General features: G+C 49.3%; 1 protein-coding gene across 1 annotated transcript in view; it reads right to left on the bottom strand.

Moving 5' to 3' along the window:
• The window catches only part of LRFN2 (leucine rich repeat and fibronectin type III domain containing 2), a 200,172-nt gene that overhangs the window by 41,391 nt on the left and 143,720 nt on the right, over window positions 1-15,061 (bottom strand). Inside the window, exon 2 of the mRNA XM_070456496.1 lies at window positions 1,879-3,303. Within this exon, the coding sequence (XP_070312597.1) occupies window positions 1,879-3,278 (1,400 nt within the window). The 5' untranslated portion in view covers window positions 3,279-3,303. The remainder of the gene's footprint in view (window positions 1-1,878; window positions 3,304-15,061) is intronic.

The following is a 15,061-nucleotide window of genomic DNA, read 5'->3' as shown; positions in this document are numbered from 1 at the left end:
GTGTGTGAATGCATATACTTCAGTTAAGTTCTACTGCTGTTTTCTTTACATCCTGAGAAAGAAACTGCCCTCCAGACAAGCCACATATATGACACAAGGTAAGGGAAGTTCCTTGGTTCCACCAGAGTCCATGGTGCTCCTACCCTCCATCTCATGAACTTCATTTGGTGAATAAATGTCTTTCTTTGTCCACACCTTTCCATCCAGAGACCTATTCATCAAGTGAGAAAGTCAGAGCTGGAAGAAACCTCATCAATGGATCAAGGTTCTTGAGCTCTTTAGCACCATGGACCCTTCAGCTGTCTGGTAAAGTCTATGGGATCCCTTCTTAGAATAATCATTTGAATGCATAAGATAAAACACACAGGATTTCAAAAGAAACCATACATTCCTTGAGCTGTAAGACTCTAAGCCACATCTGTCATGTTTAACACAAGCGGGAATCTGGCTGCAAAGGAAACACACCTGTGGTCAGACCCTGACCCTTTACCTTGTATCCATCATCTGATGGATCAACTTCTTCTGAACTTCAACTTCCTTCTGAACAGCTTAAACACTTCAGTTGCAGCTTTTGAGTCTTTACATCCCTTCTACCAGCCTAAGAAATGACCCTTTGATCCTCACAGCAGATAAACAAAGTCAACACTATTGTCTCCATTTTACAGATGAAAAGACTGACACCCAGAGAGGTCAGGACAGTTGGGGAGGATGACCTAATATCCACTGGCTTACATGACCTGCCCTGGTTAATCAGAGCTCATCCAGGACTTTGGCAGAGCAACTGGGACAGGGAAGCTCTTCTTCTAGGGCTGCCCAGAAGAAAGAGGTGTCTGACAATGAAGGCAAACCCAGAAGAAAATGAAACTTAAGGAAGCAAAGAAACTGAGTGCAGAATGCTTGTGGGCCCTTTGATCTAGCTGGGTCTGAGGCAGGCTGCTGAGTTTTCAGTTATGTGAACATCACCTCTCCCTTTTTCTTCTTTCAGCAGTTTGGGCTTCCCTGGTGGGTCAGACAGTAAACAATCGGCCTGCAGTGCAGAAGACTCAGGTTTGATCCCTTGGGTGCAAAGATCCCCTGGAGAAGGGAATGGCTATCCACTCCAGCATTCTTGGAGAATTCCAAGGACAGAGGCCTCTGGTGGTTACAAAGACCTGGGGTTTTGCAACCTGGGGTTGCAAAGACCTGGACACAACTGAGCAACTAACAGTTTCACTTTCACCCACAGACTAAGTCAGGCACGGATTATCCCCATTTTACAGATGAGGAAAACTGAGGCAGGGCAGGAAAATTAAATGATTAGCAAATGGCAGACTGATGATCTGAATTCTACACTTCCTGACCTTAGCCATGACTGCTTACGAATCTAGGTGAAGGCCAAATTCATCCTTCATTGAAGGAGTCAGATCCTCTGGCCAAGAGATCTGCTTATGGTTATTGCGTACCCTCCATCTAAGGCTCAAATGTGGCTGATTCGCGTTGGTTGATATATGACAGAAACCATCACAATATTGTAAAATAATTATCCTCCAATTAAAATAAATTAATTAATTTAAAAAAATAAGAAGAAAACTCAGAGCTCATAGTCTTTGAGACCATCTACCACTGTCAGACCTCTGGGAGGCACCATCTGCCCACACACACATCTCTTCAGGCTGCACATGTAGGGTACCCTCTCCTTAAACTGGTACATAATGTTCATTCTATTTCCTCTCACCTGCACAAATGGCACAGTTTGTCGCTGGAATCGCACAAACACCTCTGGGGGGCGGGGCGGGGGGGCTGGGGGCGTGGCATAGGTAGGAACAGCTCTAAAGCCTCCCCATCACTTCCTCCAGGCCCATCTGGACACCTCCCTGCATTGCGGCAGCCCCGGCTCACCTGTAAATCAGTACCTCATCGTCGGAGCAGTTGTACTGCAGCTGGTACATTTTCACCCGCGGGGCAGACTTGCTGACCGACCACTTGACCAGGGCCGAGGTGGTGGTCACGTCAGACACCAGCACAGCCCGCTCCGGGGGGCTTTTGGGAGGCTCCCCGCCCCCACTGCCTCCACCTCCGCGGCTGGTCTTGCTGGAGCCGGTGATATCCGAGAGGCGGGACTTGGGGGGCGCCGCCCGGCTGGTGCTGTTGCTGAGGTGCGGCAGCTGGACGATGGAGACCTCCACCGTGGCCGTGGCCTCCCCGGCGGCGTTGGCGGCGATGCAGGTGAAGGCGCCGCTGTCCTGAGACGTGGTGATGAGGATGTCCAGGGTGCCGTTGTCATACACGGCGGTCCTGGAGGAGTTGCCCACCAGGCGGTCATCGGGGGCCACCCAGTGGATGAGGGGGCTGGGGTCCCCGATGGCCTTGCACTTGAGTGTGGCCGCCTGGCCCTCCAGGACAAGCAGCTTGTGCGTGTGCTGGGTGATGAGCGGCGGTTCGCACACAAACTCCTCCTCGCGCACGTGCCAGAAGTAGCGGCCCTTGAGGCCCCCCGGGGAGCCGCACGTCTCCAGGTCATCATCCCGCTCCAGCCTGCGGAGCCAGAGAAGCTCGCAGTTACAGTGCAGCGGATTGCCCCCGAAACTAAAGGACAGGGGTGGGGCGAAGGGCGTGGCGGTCAGAGCCGAGGCCTGGGAGCGGGCGAAGATGGGGTCCGGGGGCAGCTTCTGCAGCCGGTTGGAGGTGAGGTCCAGGCGGGCCAGCTTCTGCAGGTCGGCAAAGGTGCCCTCCGCGATGTGGTCCAGCAGGTTGTGGTCGAGGCTCAGCTGATGCAGGTTGATCATGCGCCGCACGGAGCCCCAGGGCAGCCCGTGGAGGTTGTTGTAGGAGAGGTCCAAGTCCTCCAGCGTCAGCAGGAAGTCCTCGAAGGCCTCGTCGGCGATGCCGCCCAGCTGGTTGTTGTTCACGATGAGATGCTGCAGGTTGACCAGGCCCCGCAGCGTGTCCTCCCCCAGGCTGGGCAGCCGGTTGCTGTCGAGGTGCAGGGAGCGCAGGCTTTCCAGGTCCAGGAAGGAGAAGGGCTGGATGTGACTGATGGTGTTCCTGGACAGGGTCAGGTCCACCAGTCCCGTCATGTTGGCAAAGTCCTGGCGGCCAATGTGGATGATGAAATTGCCACCCAGACGCAGCTCCACTGTCCGCCGGTCAATGTCCGGCGGCACGAAGAGCAGCCCCTTGGAGGGGCACAGGGTCCCCAGTGACTCAGACAGGTTCTGACAGACGCAGTACTTGGGACAGGCGTCAACCACAGCAAACGCCATGCCAAACGCCAGCAGGCCGCCAAGCAGGGTCTCCATGGTCTGGTCACTCAGGCCGTGGTGCCTGGAAGGGAGGGACACAAGGTCAGGGTCAGGAGGTGATTTCCTAACGCCCTCACCCCAGAGTCCTCCCTTACACCTACCGGCTGCCCTAGGGAGCAGGAGAGAATGGCAGCTGCTCGTGCAGAAGTGATCTCTTCTAGCAATCCCGCTGATAACTATACTGTTTCCTTTTTCCTTAGCTCTTATTGCCTTGGAACAGCCTACTTGATTTACTTATTAGTTATGTTTATGGAATATTTTCCATCTCCCCAACTAGAATGTCAGTTCCAGGAGGGCAAGCACTTTTGTCTCTTCTGTTCATCACTAATCACTCAGTGGCTCAGTGGTCAAGAATCTGCCTGCCAATGCAGGAGACACGGGTTCAATCCCTGGATGGGGAAGATCCCCTTGAGAAGGAAATGACAGCCCACTCCAGTATTCTTGCCTGGGAAATCCCATGGACAGTGGAGCCTGGCGGGCTGCAGCCCTTGGGGGTCACAAAGAGTCGGACACGACTTGGTGACTAACAACAACAGTGCATCTAGCACAGAGCTTAGAACACAGTAGGTGCTCAATACTTGTTGGATGGATGGATGGATGGATAATTCCATAGCGGTGGTTTGTCTAGTAATCTTTGGATTTGAAACGTACATTATAGCAGCCTTTTGAAGCGGTTTTGCCTTCTTAACTGGATTAGGCTCACTGTGCAATCAGATTGGACCAGCATTCCCTAACAAGAAGGTGGACAAGGAGAGAGCTGTCCCTGGGAGCCGCCAGGGTCAGTGGGGAACTGGCTTCGGATAAATTCTTCATCATGGAGAATCCACAGAGTGGGTAAGTCTCAGGGAGTTTAGGGGAGTGAAGAAGGGGGTGGGATGGGAAACCAAGGCATAGACTTCTTCTGAGCGCTCAGTATGTACTGATCCCCTGCCCAGATCTTCATATAAATTACCTCATCTGAGCTTCAGGAACACCCTTCCCAGAGAAGGACTTACCAGTATATATAGATGAGGACTTGTCCACAGCCTGGGAACTTCCCTCAGGTCCTTGTGAAAAAGTCACTTTCTCACCAAGGCCCTGCCCTCTGTGCATATCCCTGCTCTGCTTTCTCCTTGGAATCGATCACTATCTACCTTACTGTAGATTTCATCTATGTGTCTTATTACTGTTTGTCTCCTTCAATGGCAACAAAGCTCCAAACAGTTGGGACTTGTTTTTAATTCACCCCCGAATAAAAGGCCTAAATCACCACCTGGCACATAGAACGTGCTTTTGCAAGAATGACTATCCAGGGAAGGAAGGGGTGGGGCTTTGGTTCAGGTCTTTGAACCTTCAAATCTTCTAGTTTTCTCACGATTCCATGTTGCACCAGTGTGGCTCTATTTACGTGGTGCTAAAAGCATCCACTGAACTGGACTTTTGGAAAATCATGCACACTAGTTTTGTTGCATCACACGGACCAGCACATCTCAATTTGCCTTCTAGGAGTGTGAATTGAGTTCTACAAGGAAAATGCCTAAGGCCAGTGAATTGGGAAGCACACCCTCTCTTGCGAAAGCTCTCTACACTCTAGCAAGTTCAGAAGGGTTGAGAAATTCTGTGGCAGTAAAGAAATTTGGATTAATGTTTAATTCCATGTGGTTTCTTTTTTTAGTTAAATATACTCCTTTTTTACATAACAACTATTAATATCTTGAGAAAGCAGAGCTCCATTGCTCTGTTTGAGAAGCACAGATGCAGACAACTAGCTGATACAAAAAACCCAGATATATAGTAAATTTTAAAACCCATTCTAAATTAATTTAGAATAATTAACATATTTGTCAGTCTATCTTCTATGAAATATGAGACATCTCTTTATATAGCAATACTTTTTTTCATATCTCAGTAAATATTTATGGTTTTCTAAAAAAATGCTTTGTAAATAAAAAAACCTATTCCAATTGAATATTGCTTTATTGTGAAGATTTGAATTCCATCATTGTATCTCTTTACAGGTAAATCCCCCATCTGAGATCCTTTAGGGCTAGAAATTTACTCTACATTTCATCTATAGGATTGTTCCTGAATAACACTGTCTAATAGAAATGTACCATGAGCCATAAATGTAATTTTAAATTACATACATATTAAATTACATTTAAATTACACAGCCATATTAAAAAAGTGAAAAGAAACAAGTGAAATCAATTTTGGTCAGGTATTTAATTTAGCCTACTGTATCTAAAATATTATTTCAATGTGTAATCAATACAAACAATTATGAATGAGGTGTGTAGCATTCTTTTTTATTTGTACTAAGTCTTCAAAATCTAAGAGTATTTAACACTTAGAGAACATTTCAAGTGCTCAATAGCCTTACGTGGCTATGGGCTTCCACACTGGACAGCACCATTGGAGCAGGGGTTCGCTAAGTGTATTCCAGGGGCCAAATATAGCCTGCCACCTGTAGTTGTAAATACAGTTTTATTAGAACACGGCCTTGCACACATCTGCAATTGTCTATGGCTCTTTTTTTATGCTACAATGGTGGGAGTAAGTAGTTGCAACAGATAGAATGGGGCCAGCAAAGCCTAAAATATTTATTGTCTTGCCCTTTACAGAAAAAAATTGCTTACCTCTGTTCCACAGGATTTCTCTCCTTTTCATCTTCATTATGGTCACCCTCATTAAAAGTCTTTGTCAACATGCCTAATTCCATGCAACTCTGCTCTGAAGTCCCATGAGCAACGGCCCACCTTGCCAGTCCCTGCTCTCACTGACCTCTTCCATGAAGGGTACCAGCCTGCCCTGACCCTGGTCCCACCAGGCACATCCGCCCCAGAGGTGTCTGCCTGCCACTTTCTCAACAAGCAAATATGTCTGACCTTCTAGGTTCACACTTAGCTGAGTCCTAATAACACAAACAGGAATCTCCTCCATCCACATTGCCCTTCTTATCTTTTTGGCATGAGAACAAGTCTCTGCAAGAGCTGGTTCTGCCTATTTTTTCACTTTATTTCTCCCAACTCTGTCTCCCTTTGTTCTTCTTTCTCCAACTACACTCAGCCTTTTTCACTTATAAATGCCAGGCTGCTCTTGCTCTGGGACTTCCTCCTTGTTCTGGTCTCTTCCTGGTTTCTCTCCCACCTCCAGTCCTGCCTAACCAAACTCCTAGTCTACCTCCAGGCTCAGCTTATATATCACCTGCTCCAGGAAAGCTTCTCTAGACTGAAACAGATGCTCCTGCTATTTTCCTCTTAGTACCCTATACTCAATAAAACTAGACAGCATATTAAAAAGCAGAGACATTACCATGCCAACAAAGGTCCATCTAGTCAAAGCTATGGTTTGTCCAGTAGTCATGTATGGATGTGAGAGTTGGACCACAAGGAAGGCTGAACACCAAGAATTGATGCTTTTGAACTGTGGTGTTGGAGAAGACTCTTGAGAATCCCTTGGACTGCAAAGAAACCAAACCTGTCAACCCTAAAGGAAATCAACCCTGAACATTCTTTGGAAGGACTGATGCTGAAGCTGAAGCTCCAGTACTTTGGCCACCTGATGCATAGAGCTGACTCATTAGAACAGACCTTGATGCTGAGAAAGATTGAAGGCAGGAGGAGAAGGGGACAACAGAGGATAAGATGGTTGGATGGCATCACCAACTTGATGGACTTGAGTTTGAGCAAGCTCTGGGAGATGGTGAAGGACAGGGAAGCCTGGCATGCTGCAGTCCTTGGGGTCGCAAAGAGTCAGACACGACTGAGTGATTGAATGACAACGGCCCTATACTTGTCCTGTGTATCGCTCACCACACTGACATAGTTCCTTAATCACTTACATGTCTACCTTCCTAGACTGGAAACTCCATGAGGCAGGGAATGTATCTATCATGTCCACCCATCACTGTATCTTAGCACCGATACCACACCTACCTAATAGTAAGTTGCCCAATCAGTGTGGAATAAATGAATGTGGTGCTGGGCCCTGTGAATTCCTGGTATTGTCACTGAGTTCTGAGTTCTGTATCAACACTGGGCAGAGCCAACACTCACTTGGCTAATCAGCTGAGAAAACCATCTTTGTGGGGTGGCCTGGTCACACAGAAGCTTCAGAAGCATCTTCTGCCAGTCATTTGCTATGCTCTCCAGGTTGGCTCACTGTGGTCATAGAATATGTCTCTGGCCACTGCATCTGCTCAAGGAGAGGTGAGAGGTGTCCCCTGTACCCACTGGGGACACAGGGACAGTGACAGTCACATCCAGGATATCCCTTGCTAGTTAAGTTGGAGGTGGCTGTGTGCCTGTGTGCATGTATGTGTGTGCATGTGTATGTTTATGGAGGGAGGGGACAGGGTTTGAGAAAGGCATCCTCCTCATGAGCTCTTGTCACACTGCATTTTCTTTTTCTTTTAAATTTTTTATTTTGTATTGGGAGTGTAGCTGGTTAACAGTGTTGTGATAGTTTCAGGTGGATGGCAAAGGGACTCAGTCATATATATGCATGTATGCATTCTCCCCCCAATTCCCCTCCCCTCCAGGCTACAACATAACATTGAGCAGAATTCCCTGTGTTATATGGTAGGACCCTGTTGGTTATTCATTTTAAATACAGCAGTGTGTACATGTCCATCCCAAACTCCCTAACTTTCCCTTCCTCCCATCCTTCCCCTCCAGCAACCATCAACCCTGCATTTTTGAAGGCTCAGCACCACTACCCAACATCTTCCCATCATGGCACACACAGGAATCGGTAATAATCATTGCCAGGTATGTGTGAGTTCAGGGCTGAGGCTGTTGGTGGCCTGTGGAGGGTATCCACCACTCCCCTCCAGATCTTCTCTCCACCCTCTCCAGCCCCACCCTGTGTCCTGGAAGGCTGACCAGTATGGGCAAGCGACATCAGTGTCACATGGACTGACTGCCCTGTCCCACGGCATCCTTGTCCCTTTTCCACCTGCCTCCATTGGCTGCCCTCTGGGAGAGAGTGACAAGGCATCAGCAAGCAGGAAAGACCTGGACACTTTGGGATGCATGGGGCCCATGGTTTCAAACAGTTTTGTCCTTGTAAATTATGCTAAACAAACCACATTAAAAAAAAGAGTTTGTTGAGGATTAACAAACGTCTAATGAATTCAAATCAGTGACATAATAGAGCTGGGTAAATATATTTTAAGTAATCAGCATGGAAGATTACTGACAGAACGTGACTATTGAATCTTAATTAAAATTGTATTCTGAGAACTGTCATTTAATATATTACTCTCATATAGCCAACAAAAAGCAGCTTAAACCCCAAGTTGGGAGGGAGGTGAGAGGAACAGGGTGAATAACAGGCAATTAGTGCACACCCTAGGGGGCAGAGGGCTCTCTCTTTTGAGAAGGGATTTTAGCAAATGCTAGAAGGAGCAACCCAGGTCCCTCTTAGCATCTCTGAATGGTGTAGGTGGTGGAGGGGACCACGGAGAGGTGGAGATTAGGAGTAGAAGGCTGGGATCAGGAACAAAGAAGCTGATGAAAGCAGGCAGGAGGGGCCATAGGATTATTTGTGGGCAAAACTGAGAGAGGTGCGTGGGGATCCGAAGGAGGCTGTGAAATGGATGCTGGTATCAAATGTCAGAATCAGCCTTCATGGGAAGAATCCATCTGCAAGGGAGCCAGACCTTGTCTGCTGAGAATGTCTATGAGCCAGGACTTGGGGAGGGGAGGGGTGAGTTGGGGAAGTTGCCAGAGAAACAGAGGCGATGAGCTGGAGAGGAAGAGAAACAGTCTCCTCTGGACCTACAGTGCCTGAGAAAATCAGCACGGCTCTAGGAGTTTACCCAGGATAGGAACAGTGTCTCCTCTCTCCTTCCCTAGGTTCTGCACTTGGTTTTCACAACTCTTCAAGGTGAGTGCTAAGGCTGGTCCAACGGTGCTCTTGTGTAATTAGAAAGAGGTGTCCCCACTGGGTGTTTGGAGAGCTCCTTAGCTGAGCAGGCTTGTCCAGTGAGCAACCTGCCCTTCCATACCTGATGACCTGAGTATTGCTACCCCTATTTTAACCACCAGGAAGTGAGGTTCAAAGAGGTTTGGACCTGCCCAAACTCTCCCAGCTCCCCCAAGAAGAATCACAGTTTGAACTCAGGAGAGTATAGCTCCGGGCCGTCATAATAGTAGAAGTGGAGAGAGAAGAACCTGATAGAGGAGACACTCGAGAGGCTTCCACGTGCCTGGTGTACACAGAAACTGGCTGCCTCTACTACGAGATTACTTAGTAACCTGGGACCGCCCAGCTGTTTAACTAAATTTGGGCTCTTGTTTTTCCTGCTTGGGGAGGGGCCTGGAAGGAATGTTGGTGTTCTCAGAAGCCGAGGCATCATTGGCTCAGGAAGACCCACCTGTCAGGCTCAACGGTAGTGAGTCACTCATACACACACACACACACACACACACACACACATGCAATGCACGCACACAATTAAATATACTGGCAATGAATTTACAGTTATGGAATGAGGCTGGTGGTTTGTAATCAGAATCTCCAGATGGGATTTTACATTTAAAACAAAAGGGAAAAAAAAAGATGAGGACAGAAAGGGGAAAGCTAAGGGACATTGCAGACATGGTGGCATAAAATGAAAGTTCCCCTTCCTTCACTTGATGTGGAGACCACAGACTTCCCTCCCCCACTTCCCCCAGCCCCTGGGCCTTGCTTCCCCATCAGAACCACCTCAAGCTGTTCCAGACAGAAGAGGCAACATTTAGCAGATGGCTGGCATGATATATGTGATATCTCTCCACCCCGATTTCCATTTAAAAGATACCTTAGCAACCAGCCGAGGAACCACCCGCCCCTGGAGCCTGTAAATCAAGTAAGATGCCTGTCTCTGCTTCAGGTAAAAAGAAATGGCCCCTCCAGGGTGCTCCAGGCTGATGGGAAAGTGTGAATTAATAAGAGTGGGAGGGGTTTGAATCTGCTAGGAGAGGCCTGCATCTCACCCTCGCAGAGAGCTGGCTGCTCCCCATAAATCACACTACTCAAGACAGCCCTGAAGGGACTGACTCTGGAGCCAGGGGACTGGAAAAGGAAACTTGATTTCCAGACATGGACTTCCAGAAGACGCTGCTTCTCTGGTCTAGGAGTTGCCAGGTGGTGACCCTGCCCCCAGCCTGGTGTGTGGTTCCAGTTTGAAGCTTCCAGCCCTGCCGTTGCCCCATCGCCAGTACCACCACCTTCCAGGCCATCCAGAAGTAACAGTTTGGGGCTTCTTCTAAGGGTAAGAAAATGAGGTATTATCAGAGAACTGATATTTCCCATTCCCCTCTCTGATGCTGCTTTGTATAGGAATCCTTCTAGAACCTTAAGAAAGAAGGGAGGGGGCAAGTTCAATGAATGTGTTGGAGAAGAAGATAGCTCCTGACTTCAGAGATCTCTTTATCTGATGGAGGAGGCATAGTCTTTGACCTCATGCTAAGTCACTTCAGTCATGTCTGACTCTGCAAACTCATGGACTATAGCCTACAAGGCTCCTCTGTCCTTGGGATTCTCCAGGCAAGAATACTGGAGTGGGTTGCCATGCCCTCCTCCAGGGTATCTTCCTGACCCAGCGATCGAACCTGCATCTCTTATGTCTCTTGCAATGTCAGGCAGGTTCTTTACCACTGGCTCCACCTGGGAAGTCCAGTCTTTGACCTCAGGCAGCTTTAATTTTGATATTGGAATCACAGCTTCTAGTCTAAAGAGAGAGAAGGGAGAGAGCGAGAGAGACAGAAAAAGCGAAATCCCCAAGGGATTCCTCTGCCCTTGGAAGGTCCAAGTTCCATGGCTGCAGAAAGACACCCACACAGGATGGGCAAAAACATTCCCTGTGCTGTCCCCAGGCAAAGCCACAGAGACAGAAACCATATCCTGACTCCCGGGGCTGCTTCATAAACTAGCTGGAAAGAGTGGTCTTAGATAGCAGAGGTAACAGGAAAGAAAAGGGGAAATGGAATCTAAAATATCCGAGGGCAGATTGAGCCCATTTAGATTCTGAGTAAACTTCTATTGTGCAAGGTAAGCAGTTGTTACGGTAAGTAAGTTATTAAGCTCAGAACTGCTTCCTCTCTGTTCTGGGTGACAGCACTCTGCCTCCGTGTTAAAGCATCCCCGGTAGCTTTTATTGTATTGCAGTGTAATTATGTGTTTTCCCTGTCTTCTACCCCATTCACCTGGGAACCTCTTCTTGGCAGGAACTGTATTTTGTTCAGTTCTGAATCCCCAGTAGCAAGGCCAGTACCTAGTACAGAGCAGGCACCAGGGACGATTGAGGAGAGAAGGAATGAATGAATGACCAAATGAATGGATGGATGAGTGCTCCAGCATATACCTTGGCACCTTCGATGTCCTCTTACTGCAGGAGTGTGCTCACTCCCATCTGGGGCAGGCCAGGCAGGCTGGGGCAAATTCATGCCCTGGAGAGCAGACCCCCAACCAAGGCCAGCAAGGGGGATGCAGGATAAACCCCTCAGCTTCTTCACTGGTTGGGTGGGACCACTTTAAAGCATGTTCTGCACAGTCTCCTTCAGGTCCCCAGTGAGAATGAGGCCTGGTGGCCCTTCGCAGTAACTTGCTTCTTACACATCCTGTCCTGGCTGTGTCCCCCTCCTTATCTCACCTCCTACCCATCTTCCTTTTTCCTGGGTGCCCTGCCATCATGGGCCGCATAAACCACTTATACTCAAATCCTTGTTTCAAGCCCATTTCTGGGGAATCCAGCCCAGGGGACACTTCTTAATTATAACTCTCAGGATTTAAGATACCCACTGAGCCTGGACCATTGGGAATAAAAAAAAAAGTTGATCCAAAAGCCATGTACATTCTTGTCAAAGACTAACACAAACAGGCCACCCACTGAAGGAAAGGGACTTTTAGTTGCCACGCAAATGGTTGGTATTGAGAGTTGAATGGAAAAATGTCTTCTCCCCAATGTAGTCACAACCAGGGTTGTGGAACACTAGTCCTCTTTTGTCTTGAGACCTGTGTGAGCCAATATGCGGATGAGTGTTTGTGTGTGGTGAGTGTTTATGTGTGAATGAAGAAGACCTGTGAACGGAGGGGTGTGGAGTGTGAGTGGAGAGGTGTGTGTATGTGTGAAGAAGCAGGCGTGTCTGACTGAATGTGCCTTTGTGTGTGAGAGAGGGGGCGTCGCATGAATGGAGGTGATGACTGAGAGAACTTGTATGCTTCATGAATGGAGGGCTGTGTGGGTGAAGGAGGGCCTGGTTTTACGAATGAGGGCCTGGATGTGAATGAGGCTGTCTGCGAGGAGAGGGTGTGTGAGGGACGGGAGGCGAGCTTATTCGTTCGGCTTTGATAGGGACAAATACTGTTTTGTGGGCGTGTTGTCAACTACGAATGCATTAATCTCCATGGTTGCCTGTGATCTGGCCCTGCTTGGGGGACACAGACAGCCCACAGGGCTGGCAGCTCACAGCAGCAGTTTAGGCCTCGGCCTTCCTCCCCATAATCCTCCTGCCAGCGTCCACTCCAGCCCTCAGGTGTGAGTGTGTGGGGGCTCTGGTTTCACACAGAGATTTTGTGCTTTGGTTCAGTCATGACTTTCAAGACTCTCTGCGATACCCCCTGCCCCCATTTCAAGCATCTTTTCGATTCTGTCACCTGAAGCCTCAAGCAAGGCTTCAGCTTTCAGAACCTGGGGGGCCTGCTTCCTTTGTACCTCAGAGGTGGAGTGTGGAGAATGTGGATACACAGGGATGCACGTCTAGTCAATCCAGCCTTTCAGTCCTAGCTCTCTCTCCCAAGGACTTCTTCAGCAGATTCACATCCAATGACCCAGTTTGCCATTTTAGCCCTTTCATTCGTCTCTGCTCTAAATCACAGAGCATCCCCAGGTTCACTGACTCACCAGCGCCACCCTCAAGTACCCCTAGCTTCTCCCTAGTCCCCACACTCAGGGGAGCAAACGGAGTGTGTGGTCCCCTCTAGGACCTTGGTGATGAAGGGAGCAGTGGGGTGGATAATTCAAAGCGGCAGATAATCCAAAACTCATTTCCATTTGGCTGGGGAATGTTCACTCTATGATTTACTCTCCTCATTATGTTTGGCTCTGGCTAAAATTAAAATTGGCTTTTCTTCTTCAAGCCACCCAGGCTACAATGTAGGCAACGGTGGAATAGCACTGAAGTTTAGTCCAGCTAGGGAACTTAATTATAGGCTAACATCTGACTAGGATATCAGCCTTGAAGGTCAGTAGAAGTAAGGGTTGGATTTCACTCAGCAGACTGGGCTTCTTGAGGCAGGGGTGAGTCTCCCCTCAGACTGGGGCTCCCTGAGGGGCAGGGCTGTGTCTCCCCTCAGACTGGGGCTCCCTGAGGGGCAGGGCTGTGTCTCCCCTCAGACTGGGGCTCCCTGAGGGCAGGGCTGTGTCTCCCCTCAGACTGGGGCTCCCTGAGGCAGGGCTGTGTCTCTCCTCAGACTGGGGCTCCCTGAGGGCAGGGCTGTGTCTCCCCTCAGACTGGGGCTCCCTGAGGGCAGGGCTGTGTCTCCCCTCAGACTGGGGCTCCCTGAGGGCAGGGCTGTGTCTCCCCTCAGACTGGGGCTCCCTGAGGGCAGGGCTGTGTCTAGCATCTGCCCACAGTTCTTCCTTTGGGATGAGGATTATTAGCAGTGTCCTCCTCCTCCTCACAGCCCCCTCTCCTCGCCCCACCCTGGGAAGCCGAGGTGACGGCCCAGCCTCCCTGCAGCAGCCCTTCCCCACAGGTCCACGGCTGGGCCTCACAGGTGCTGCCCACCGGCATTATATCATGGAAGCTCACAGGCTGCTCTGAGCAGGACGCTGTCTCATTACGCAGGCCTGTGGTTATGACCCTTCCTTGCTATTGTGCATTTGGTACAACATCGAGCATAGCATGTTTAATCTTGGACTCATAACACCTCTGATTATTCAAATAAAAAGAATTTAGGCAATCAAATTGGCTTGATGGGAGTTTATTTGTTTATTTGTGGGTAGTAGGGAGGGGGCTGATGCAACTGGGGACACAGTTACAGACAAGGATTCTGCCACCTCCAATGTCTGCTCTTTAATTGGCCTTGGGACAGAATCCTCATCACCTGTTGGCCAACCTAGACTCAGAAGGTGACACATGAAAGCGAGAGGACTTTTCAGTGGAGGCTATCTTTGCTAACCCTAACCCCACAAATTCCCTCAGCAGACATAAGTCTTGAGAAAAAGTCTCGCTAGAGAAAAGGCCTGCTAGACTGCCCTGTGTCGCATGCCCCAGGCGAGCCGCACTACAGGGGCGGGAGGGGTGGTGAGGCAGGGCTGTCCAGCCTTTCGGGGTGGGTGGCCATCTGGGGTGCCCGGCCTGTATGCCCTCTCCACCTCTCTGCAAACTCCTTCTCACAGTCCAGGTCTAGCTCCAGCCCCTGAGGCTTCCTCCCACTTTGTGAAAAGCATCCTCTGTCCCCTCCCATTTCTGAAAAGAAGGGACAAAGAGACATCAGTTAGGGAGAACAGATGATAGAATCGAAGGTGTACTTAGGGATGTTTCATGAAGCAACTATTTACAGAGACGTGGGCACGGTTAGATGTGGGTTCGATCCCTTGGTTAGGGAAGATCCCCTTGGAGAAGGGAATGGCAACCCACTTCAGCATTCTTGCCTGGAAAAATCCCATGGACAGAGGAGCCTGGCGAGCTATAGTCCGTGAGGTTGCAAAGAGTTGGACACAACTGAAGTGACTGAGCATGCACATATGGGCAGGGTTAAGGAAACCCAAGAGGGGTGACAAGGCCCCCAGGGGCTAGCAACTGAGA

Source organism: Odocoileus virginianus, chromosome 27 (genome assembly GCF_023699985.2).
Source record: "Odocoileus virginianus isolate 20LAN1187 ecotype Illinois chromosome 27, Ovbor_1.2, whole genome shotgun sequence".
In the NCBI taxonomy this organism is placed as follows: Eukaryota; Metazoa; Chordata; class Mammalia; order Artiodactyla; family Cervidae; genus Odocoileus; species Odocoileus virginianus.
Note: the sequence above shows the minus strand (reverse complement) of the source record. Positions and strands in the feature narration are given on the sequence as shown.